This window comes from Suncus etruscus, chromosome 5, assembly GCF_024139225.1.
Source record: "Suncus etruscus isolate mSunEtr1 chromosome 5, mSunEtr1.pri.cur, whole genome shotgun sequence".
NCBI lineage: Eukaryota > Metazoa > Chordata > Mammalia > Eulipotyphla > Soricidae > Suncus > Suncus etruscus.
The window spans coordinates 71146446-71157829 of NC_064852.1; the positions used below are offsets into that span (position 1 = coordinate 71146446).

General features: G+C 39.7%; 1 protein-coding gene across 1 annotated transcript in view; it reads right to left on the minus strand.

Annotated features, from left to right (window-relative positions):
• LOC126008604 (cytochrome P450 27C1) overlaps nt 1-11384 on the minus strand; it is a 35300-nt gene that overhangs the window by 18466 nt on the left and 5450 nt on the right. The window contains exons 2-5 of the mRNA XM_049772861.1: nt 9950-10140; nt 8243-8442; nt 5726-5935; nt 4840-5003 (exon numbers count right to left, since the gene is read on the minus strand). Coding sequence (XP_049628818.1) covers nt 4840-5003; nt 5726-5935; nt 8243-8442; nt 9950-10140 — 765 coding nt within the window. The remainder of the gene's footprint in view (nt 1-4839; nt 5004-5725; nt 5936-8242; nt 8443-9949; nt 10141-11384) is intronic.

Below are 11384 nucleotides of genomic sequence, written 5' to 3' on the forward strand. Positions count from 1 at the left end.
TATTTACTCTGAGTTTAATTGTTTATATTTCACACATAAGTGAGATCATAGAGTACTCTCTTTTTTTTCTGCCTCACTTAGTTACTAAGCATAATGCCATCCAGGTCTATTCATGTGGCTGTAGAGCTGGGGGCTTGGGAGGTGGAGGTACACAGAGCCACAGATTGAACAAGGCCTCCTACATGGACCCTATCTGAGTTTTTTCACACCTGGAGATTGGGGGGCAAATAGAAATATTTCACAACCCTACTTATGGCTAAGACAGAACAAAATTCAATGGAGATACTATCTTATGTATTAAATCCCATGTTCACATTTAACTAGTGTAATATTTGCTGCTGTTCTGGGGGAAATTTTGCAAATTTTTCCAAAATCGCCACAAAGGGTAGTAAATACAGTTAGAGAAAGAACTACACTGACAACTATGGTGATGATGTCAATGAGTGCATAAAGTAGAATGCATGTCTTGAATACAGGTGGGGGCAGGGGGATAGGAGCATTGGTAATGGGAATGTGTTCTGCAGGTTAAAGAACAGAGATCTTGACCTTTAAGCTACTTCCCTGCCCTCCCTTGATTTTTTTATAGCTGAATAATATTTCATTGTATATATGTACCACAATTCCTTTTCATCCATTAATTTTCTTTTGTTTTGGGGACACACCCAGAAGTGCTCAGGGCTTACTCCTGGCTCTGTGTTAAGAAATCACTTCTGGCAATATTCTGGGAGAACATATGAAGTGGTGGGGTTCCAACACAGTGGGCCATATGCGGGACAAGTACTCTACCCACTATACTACCTGTATAGCTTCATTGATTTTACTTTTTCCGGAAACTCCACAGGCTTGTTTTCTTTATTGGACATCACAAAAAAATTAACACCAAAGAAGCAAAAACATCACATAAAATACCTTTAAAAGGAGAGCGGAGAAGCATGCTCTAAGAGTTCTCAGAAAGCAAGTCTCATCACTGTATTTTTGTTTTGTGTCTGAGCCACAACTGGTGTGGCTCAGGTGTTACTCCTGGCTCTGCACTCAGAAATTACTCTGGCAGGCTTAGGATATCATACAGAATGATGAGGATAGAACCCAGGTCAGTCACATGGAAGACAAATACTCTACCCACTGTACTATCAGTTAGGCCTTGAATCACCTATTTTTAAATATCTTTAAACATACACACTTGTATATCATCTATCATACAAGAACAAGTACATCATATTATATTTATGATTTTGGAAGACACTTGGCCCCCTGGTCCCTAGTACCAGGCCCAGTGTTTCATGTTGACAATACAGTGAAGCCTCTCTGTACTGTCCCCATTATAGCCACCATCATTCCAAGACATGCATGCATATAATCCTGTAAGGGCATAGCCACTGCTTGGTTTACTAACTGGAACACATATAACAATATTTTTCTGTATCTTCATTTTACACCTAATTATGAAGCTCCTGCCAAGTCATTGGCAGGGATCTGTCTCATTTTTTTTCTATTGAGACTTCTTTGGTCATTGAACTACACTTATTGATTCTACTCAACAGGAATTTATTTAAAATTACAACACATATATTCATAAATTAAATTTTCATGAAACTTTTTGTTTGTTTTTCTGGGACCACTCCTGGTGGTGCTCAGGGGTTACTCCTGGTTCTACTTTCAGGAATCTAGGCTCAGGGGACTTTATGGGATGCTGGGGAAATCAATCCCTGTCAGCCATATGCAAAGCAAATGCCCTGAATACTATGCTATGCTATGCTATGCTATGCTATGCTATGCTATGCTATGCTATGCTATGCTATGCTATGCTATACTATACGCTATACTTTTGCTGAATACTATACTATACTATACTATTCTATACTATACTATACTATACTATAATCGCTCCAGCCTCTGTTTTTTTTGTTTGTTTGTTTGTTTGTTTTTTGGTTTTTTGGGCCACACCCAGTGATGCTCAGGGGTTACTACTGGCTGTCTGCTCAGAAATAGCTCCTGGCAGGCATGGGGGACCATATGGGACACCGGGATTCGAACCAACCACCTTTGGTCCTGGATCGGCTGCTTGCAAGGCAAACGCCGCTGTGCTATTCTCCGGGCCCCTCTGTTCTTTTTTTAATATCTTTATTTAAACACCTTGATTACGAACATGATTATGGTTGAGTTTCAGTCATGTAAAAAACACCCCCCTTCACCAGTGCAACATTCCCATCACCAATGTCCCAAATATCCCTCCTCCCCACCCTGCCCCGCCTGTACTCTAGACAGGCTTTCTACTTCCCCCGTTCATTCTCATTGTTATGAAAATTCTCAATGTGGTTATTTCTCTAACTACACTCATCACTTTTTGTGGTGAGCTTCATGAAGTGAGTTGGACCTTACAGCCCTCCTCTCTTTTGTCTCTAAAAATTAATGCAATAATGTTTTTTATTTTTCTTTTTTTTTAATTTTTGTTTTGTTTTGTTTTGTTTGGGCCACACCCATTTGATGCTCAGGGGTTACTCCTGGCTAAGCACTCAGAAATCGCCCCCTGGCTTGGGGGGACCATATGGGACACTGGAGGATCGAACCGCAGTCCATCCTTGGCTAGCGCTTGCAAGGCAGACACCTTACCTCTAGCGCCATCTCACCAGCCCCGCCATTTTTCTTGAAACCCATAGATGAGTGAGACTATTCTGTGACTTTCTATCTCCCTCTGACTTATTTCATTCAGCATAATAGATTCCATGTACATCCATATATGGGAAAATTTCATGACTTCATCTCTCCTGAAGGCTGCATAATATTCCATTGTGTCTATGTACCATAGTTTCTTTAGCCGTTATCTGTTGAAGGGCATCTTGGTTGTTTCCAGAGTCTTGCTATGATAAATAGCATCCAGCCCCTGTTCACCAAACTTTTGTTTATAGTATCTTTAATAATTTTTGGTTTTAAAATTAGACTAACTTCAGGCTGCAGTAATAGTACATTGAGTAGGGTGTTTGTTTTGCATGCGGCTGACCCGGATTCAATCCCCAGCACCACATATGCTTCCCTAAGCCTGGAAGGAGTAATCCCTGAGAAAAGATCCAGGACTAAGTGCTGAACACAGCCAGGTGCGACCCCAAAACAAACAAACACAAAAATTAAAAATAAAATGCAGTGAGACTGAATTTATCAAAGTAAAGAACTAGGGAAGTCTCCATGGCCTGAAATATCTCCCCTCCCTTCTAATTTAAGTTGTTGCTATTGCAATGACCAGCAACCACATCTGATTGCCATATTCACATGTTTGGTTGTTGCTCACTGGAGAAGGCTGCACACTGTGGCAACTGGAAACCCAACAGCAGTGCCACAAAGACCATAGTTGTCACATGTGGGCAATATCGGGGATCACACTAGCGGCCTCATGTTTGTAAAATGTTCACTCTGCCACAGAACCCATATTTGCCAGCGTATAAGATGACCCTTCAACCCATGAAAAACTTCCTAAAAGTCTTAAAAGTAAGTTACTTCTTAAAAGTAAGAGGGATGCGGATCACTCATCCCTGAAGCTGGAACAAGTTTCAGCATGCCGTATACCAGCATATAATATGACTCCCGACTTTTAGGAAATTTTTCATGGGTTGAAGGGTCGTCTTATATGCCAGCAAATACGGTATCCCTGCATCAGCCCTCTCTCTCACAAGATTTTCAACTATAAATTTCTAGGTATTAAATAGATGTCTCCACTTCATTTTTGGTATGTTAAAACAATAAGCAAATGTTTGCAAATAGAATTGCCTTAGAAACTTTAAAATATGGGGCCCCAGGATGGCTCCCTAGAAAAACACCTGTCTCCAAGTGTGAGGCTGTTTGTTTTATCACGTGGGTCACCCCACACACTATGTGTAATTTGTGCAGCTGTGCCATTTGTGATCTTCAGTGTGAGCATCACAATTAAAATATGCAACCCTGCTCACTGCAACAATAAAGAGAGGAAAGAGAAGGGAGGTAAAGGGAAACAAAATAAAATCAAACATCTTGCTACTTTTTGTGTGATAATGGAATTTTGATTACATTTTATTTGCTTTGGGGCCACACCTGGCAATGTTCAGGGGTTACTCCTGGCTCCGGCAGACCATCTGGGATGCCAGGGATCAAACCCAAGTTAGCCATGTGCAAAGCAAGTGATCTATTCACTGTACTATTGCTATGACCCTTTTGATTATATTTTTATAGTTGCAGTATATAAATATGAAATTTTTTATTTAAATTTACATATAAATTTAATAAATTTTACATATTTACGTATTTGCCTTGCATGCAGACAACAGAGATTGATTCCCCAGCATCCCATAAGGTCCCCTGAACCCACTAGAGTGGTTCCTGAGAGTAGAGCCAGGAGTAACTCCTGAGCACCACCAGGAGTAGTTCTAAAGAACAAATAAAAGTTTCATGAAAATTTAATTTGAACATGTGTATTGTAAATTTAAATATAATTTTAAATTTTACATATTTACATATTATAAATAATATAATCTATGTTTGTATATATTTAATGGATACATAATGTAAGTTATAAATAATGGTCAGTGAAGCAGATATCAAACTAGTACAAATCTATATGAACCATTCATACTATGTAGAAAGGCCACAGATCTAACTGTACTATTTATCATGAAAAGAGAAAATCAGGGCCAAAGAGATAGTACAAGTCTAAAACACTTGTCTTGCAAAAGCTTCAGACCTTGGCTTAATCCCCAGCATTGCATATGATCCCCAGGCAACTTCAGGAATGATCCCTGTTCACCGAGCCAGGAGTAACCCCTGATTACCACTGGGTATGAACCAAAATTCAAAAAGAAAAAAGAGACAACTCACAGTGTCAACTCCAGCTAGCAGCATCTCAGTCATGTTGGCGTAGATTTCCTCCAGCGTCAGCTCCTGACTGAGGAAGAGGTCCGTGAGCACGCCCCCCTGCACTCTCTGCCCTCGGTCCATCTGGCACTGAATGCTGCTCAGCTTGTTGTCAACATGAATTTGGCCTGTTTGAGACAGTATTTGTGTTGAAAGAAATTTTCATTAGTAAGTATAATCTTTTCGGCGAATCTCTGTCCTTCCAATACTTTTAACTCAATCTGGGCCAGCACATTCAACTCTAAAGGAAAGCTAGCCAGGTTTTCTGTCTACCTTGAAACTTCTCTGTACTATTCTTTAGCCCCAAATTTAGCTCTTTCTCAAGAGCTGCAATTAATAATGAATTTTTAGAGTTGTGAAACTCTTACCTGTATTTTTAGTGACAAACTAATGGATTAAAAATCTTTCCCACCTATCAGCATTTTACGGATGGGGCCCATATGGCTTCCTTTGCACCCCCAGGATATTTAATGGGGCTCACAGGTGAAAACAGAGTAGATAAGGAGCCATGCCAGAATCTAGGAAGTCCACCAATAGATGAGCTGTAGGAAGAAAACTAAGTTGGAAAAGAGCTATGGTCAGAAAAATGTTGATAAATACTGCCATCATCACTATGAGCATGTTTGTCAAAATAAAAATAATTCTAAAATAAAAATAATTATAAAATAAAATATGAGTCACATACTCCCAACCCACATGCTTTCTGCTCATTTGACGCCTCTGTCTAAAAGTTGTTGTAGGTCATCCGCTATTGTGACACCCACAGTCTGCATGACTGAGCAATACAGCATTAGCAGTAAATTCAGGTTCAAGCTGATTGTACAGAAAGTGCCCTAAATTATTCTCTTACTGAAATTGAAGAGTCCATCCCAGGCCCTGCAGAATTCCAGCCAGGGTTTTGGAATAAAGGGGCGGAGCCATTTGGGGATGGCTCCAGCATACATGGAAGTCTTGAACATGCTGAACATGAGTTCCAAGGCCTTGATGTAATCCACAGTGGACTGTGGGACGTGGGTATCCAGGCAGCCCAGACGACTCTCAAAAATGATGGTGGCCACGCCTACATGAAAAAGAGTTTAGAAACCCCCTTCTTCCAGATTATTTACTCTATCAACACACTTGCATATGAATATTTATGTCTTTGAAATTCACTTTTTAGTGGTCCAGATGACTTGCATGACTTTGCATCCTGAGGTCTACTCTAGCTCTGTGCCCACAGAGCTGCTGGTGAGAGCCCCTACTACATTCTTGCCTTTTTCTCAATTGATCCCAACCCTGGATACAATGCCCCAACCTTTCTTCAGCTCAGACAATTTTCGGGAACTAAAAGGTCACTCCCAGTCTCCCAGAGAAGTCCAGGCCCAGACAATAATAATAAGTGTGTTGCTGATTAGCCTCATTGAAGCACCGAAAAATAATTTGTCACATGTCTACAACTCACTTCTGATGGTTACTAGTTTTAAAAAAGCATTAATGTCAAAGTTTTAAAGGGTTTAACTTGCCCGTGTGCTGCCTTGCACATGGCTAATCCACTTGGTTTGATCCCCTATACCACATATGGTCCCCAAACGCCTCTAGGAGTGACTGCTGAGCATAGAGTCAATAGTAAACACTAAGACTCCAAAATATAGCCCCAACACAAAACAAAACAAAAGTACACACACAGATAAATTTAATTTGAAGGTTAAACTTTTTTTAATAAGATGACAGAAAGTCCTCAGAATAAAGCAAAGCACAAAAGAAAAATGATATACTATCATTTTAGTTTTTGAGTCATAACCAGCAATGCTCAGGGATTATTCCTATCTCTGAAATCAGAAACCACTCCTTGGGGGTTAAGGGACCATATAGGATGCTGGGGATCAAATCCGGATCACCTGCATGCAAGGCAAGCGTTCTATTGCTCCAGTGCCTATGCTACCATTTTTACGAGGTTAGGGGGTCCTCCATAAATTTGAGAGGTGCTCCCTGTGTGGTGCTTGCAAAGTTTATTCCTTTAGTAATCTCCTTGGACCCTGGTCTATGTTCTATTTTTTTTTTTAAGTAAGAAAGATATCCATTTGTATTTCCTTGAAAGTGTAGAAAATAGTTCTTTTTTGTTGGGGGGGGGTCACACCCAGCAGCGCTCAGGGGTTACTCCTGGCTCTACACTCAGAAATCGCTCCTGGCAGGCTCGGGGAACATATGGGATGCTGGGATTCGAACCACCGACCTTCTGCATGCAAGGCAAATGCCTTACCTCCATGCTATCTCTCTGGCCCCAGAAAGTAGTTCTTAAGAGATACAAAAAGAATCATAACTTAAGTAAGGTCAGAGAGCAGTTTTCAATACATTTTGCATTTCATTTTTGAACCCTGTGAATATACTATTAACCTACAATAATTTTTTTAGTTAAATAAGATGGTTGGAAAGATGGCTCAATAAGCTGAGTGCATGTTCTGCAAGCAGGAGACCCAGATTTAATCCCTGGCACCACAGGATACCTTGATTACAGTCAGGAGTGGTGCCATCCAGCACAGAGCCAAGAGTAGCTCTCAGTACTGCTGTGTGTGGTCCCTAAAAATCATCATCTACTCAGATGATGTCTTCTCAATTTCTGTTGCTTTTAATATTTATTTTTGTTTATTTACTTACATATGTTTTGGGGCCATATCTGGCAGTGCTCAGGGTATATGATCCTGGCTCTTGTGCTCAGGGTTTACTCTTGGCTCTGTGCTCAAAGGTCACTTCTGGCAGTGTTCAGGGAACCATATGTAGTGCCTAGATTTGAACCAGGGTCATATCCACAGTCACATAGTAGGCAAGTGCCTTAACTTTTGTACAATCTCTCAAACCCATTTGTTGCTTTTTTATTTTTTTGGCTTCCAACCATCAGACAGCCATGAATATTGCTTTTTTTTTTTTTTTTTTTTTGGTTTTTGGGCCACACCCAGTAATGCTCAGGGGTTACTCCTGGCTATGTGCTCAGAAGTTGCTCCTGGCTTGGGGGACCATATGGGACACCGGAGGATCGAACCGCGGTCCGTCCAAGGCTAGCACAGGCAAGGCAGGCACCTTACCTTTAGCGCCACCGACCGGCCCTTTTTTTTTTTAAAGTAAACATTTGCTAAGACAAAATGTTGCCCTGATTAATTGGAACACATATTTAATTTAAAGGAACTGAATTTGAAATGAAGTTCTTGCCCCACCTCCCTAAAAAATACAGATACAGAATTTTAGTTTTTCCACTTTTCAGATAAGGGTAGGACACACAGGCAATCAGCACTATGATGGTCATATGTCTAGGTGGTTAGCACAATGTCAATGTCCTAGATGATAGCTGCTTTTTAGCAAACACTCATTTTCATCCTGCTCAATACCTTCTCACCTTCCATTGAATACTTGAAGAAAAGGTCATTAATATTGGTCACTGTTTCTCCATCTTCTGCCTGACTCTTGAGAATGTAGATTCTTTTAATCAAATCAGCAATAACTTCATTTACTTCGCCAGAAAAAATAGCCACATCTTTGGGTTTCAGAATTCTTTGTTTCAGTACAGTTCTCATCTTGAGCCACTGTTCACCCTCCCTAAAAAAGTAATTATGTTTCAAATCATCTTACACTGACATTCTTAAAATTAATTCAGGAAACTTCTAAAAAACTTCTAAAAAAAATATTTGCCAGAAAGAGGAGTAACTTTGGCCTTGGAGTCTGTTAGAACTTAAGTTCAAGAAGTTAAGGAGAACAAAAGTGGTCACTGGGAATCATGATCATTAAAAATATTTCCTTCTAAAAGGTTTGATTAATATTATTACAAATAGATATGAGATTGGTCTGGAGCAATAGCACAGTAGGTATGGCATTTGTCTTGCATGGGGCCAATCCAGATTTGATCCTTGGCATCCCATATAGATCCCCGCGCCTGCCAGGAGCAATTTCTGAGTGCAGAGCCAGGAATATTCCCTGAGTGCCATCAGTGTGGCCCAAGAACCAAAATCTTTCCCCACAATAGATATGAGATTAATTGACATAGAGGAAAAATTCTGATATTTATATCAATATCAACTTTATATATGTATATATATACACACAAATCATGTCATACTTGCTCTTAATTGGGTAAAAAGTTATGACATGATATGAAACATATTTACTTATTTTATTTAAATATATACATTTATTATATATTTATTATTTATATATACATATGTGATAGATGATAGATAGATAGATAGATAGATAGATAGATAGATAGATAGATAGATAGATAGATAGATAGATAGATAGATAGCCTGAGCTGATCTTCTGTGCCCCTGAGGTCTAGCATAGAGCTTTGCCTTTGCTTGCTAACAGTCTCTTCCAGGTGGGACAACCCAGAATAAAACAGAATCTTGCTCTAAGGGCAAAAATTGAGTCTCCCAGTAAGACCAAATACTTCATATTAAATACTTCATTTTAAATAAAAATAATAATCACAATCTCTTAGGAGACTGGAAAACCACCCATTGTTATGAGAAGTATTTAATCCTTTTTTAGCCTAAAAGTTAACCTCATCCCTGATCTAGTGGCTTTAGCTTCCTAGATTGTACTGACTAAACCCTTGGAGTCACAAACATTTCTTGAGGGGCTGGAATGATAGTACAGGGGATGAGGTGCTTGCCTTACAGTCAACCCAGGTTTGATCCCTGGTACCCCCTATTTTCTCCCAAACCCACCAAAAGTGATTCCTAAAACCATAGCCTGGAGTAACCCTTGAACATTGCAGGATATGGTCCCAAAACAATCTTCTTTTTTAATAAAGTCATTTCTTGAGAAAGAGCTCCCAAACCTACAAACCCTGAAAAGGCTCTATTTTTGTTGTTTGGTTCTATTTTGGGCTTGGGGACCACATCCAGAATTACTCAAAGCAATGAACCAGGGCCAGCAGCATGCAAGACAAGCCCTGCCTGCTGTACTATCACCACAGCACTGAAAGTTTGTTAGCACAATTGCACTGGGAATTTAGTACTTTATTGAAAGCTGACTTGTAGGGATCCAGCACCCAGGGAAGCAGGCATCCTCTGTTTATATTCCAGCCTGACTCCTACATACTCACGCTGAGATGAGCCCAGTAGATCTCCCTCGTAAGTCTCGGTACTCCTGCCAGGACTCCATGTTGGCTCTCTGGGGCGCAGCCCCTTCTGCTCGCAGCACCTGAGCCACCATGTCTCGGTCTGCAATAGATACTACAAACTGAGGACCAAAGTGAGACTTGAAGATTTTTCCATATTCCTGTGTGTGCTTCTGCTGCAATACCATGGAGAAATCAAGAAAGGAAAAAACACAGAAATATAATATACCTTTGATATACACATTCCTGTGTGTTAGGGGAGCAGAAAATTGGGACAGAGGATGTTCTCCATTATAGAGCTGATCAGAGTAGTACTTTATTTCTGCGAGAAACATATTTTCACATCATTAATTATTACTATATCAGTCTTCTTACTTTAAACCTGGGCTTTGGATTTTGTGTGTGTGTGTGTGTGTGTGTGTGTGTGTGTTTAATATTTTAGTTGGGTTAAAAAAAGAAAAGAGGGAAATGTCACTAAGATAAAGTCTTAAGCTCCTAAATCAAACAGGTTTTGGTCTCTTTCACAGGCCTTTAATGGTTCCCCAAATCTGCTATGCAGAGGAGAAAGCACCTGTACAAAGTGCCAGCAAGAAAATATATATCCTAGACTGGAGAGATATTACACTGGTTAAGGCACTTGCATTGCACATGGCTAACTCAGATTCAATCCCTAGCACTGCATATGAAATAGAGTACCCCACCAAAAAGCTTCCATATACAAATGTCTTTTTCATAGATAGATAGATAGATAGATAGATAGATAGATAGATAGATAGATAGATAGATAGACAGATAGATAGACAGACAGATAAAGATAGATAGATAGATAGATAGATAGATAGATAGATAGATAGATAGATAGACAGACAAACAGATAAAGATAGATAGATCATACTCCTTTTTGTTTGTGTGATGTGGAACAATACATCAATCTTAGAATTTTGATTTTTTTTTTTTTTTTTTGGTTTTTGGGTCATACCCACTGACATTCAGGTGTTACTCCTGGCTATGCGCTCAGAAATTACTACTCGCTTTGGGGGACCATATGGGGTGCCAGGGATCAAACATAGGTCTGTCTGATGTCAGCCAAGTGCAAGGCAAATGCCTTACTGCTGTGCTATCGCTTTGGCCCCTAGAACTTAGATTTTTATAGATACTAAATGAAGACAGTCTAGAGGGTGAACCTTGTCTCACAGTTTACTAATTGGATGACATTAGAAAGTTAGGTACCACTGTACACCAGTTTCCTCACCTGTAAAATAGAGAAATAATATAACACCTCATATATAAAAATTCTAACAATTCCCAATTCTATTATTTATAAGCATTATCTATAGTTGTTTGGGCTATTCTTTGTCCTAAAAGTTCATCTTATGCCATTCTAGTTTACAAAATTATCCCACAACCCTAATCTCATCTG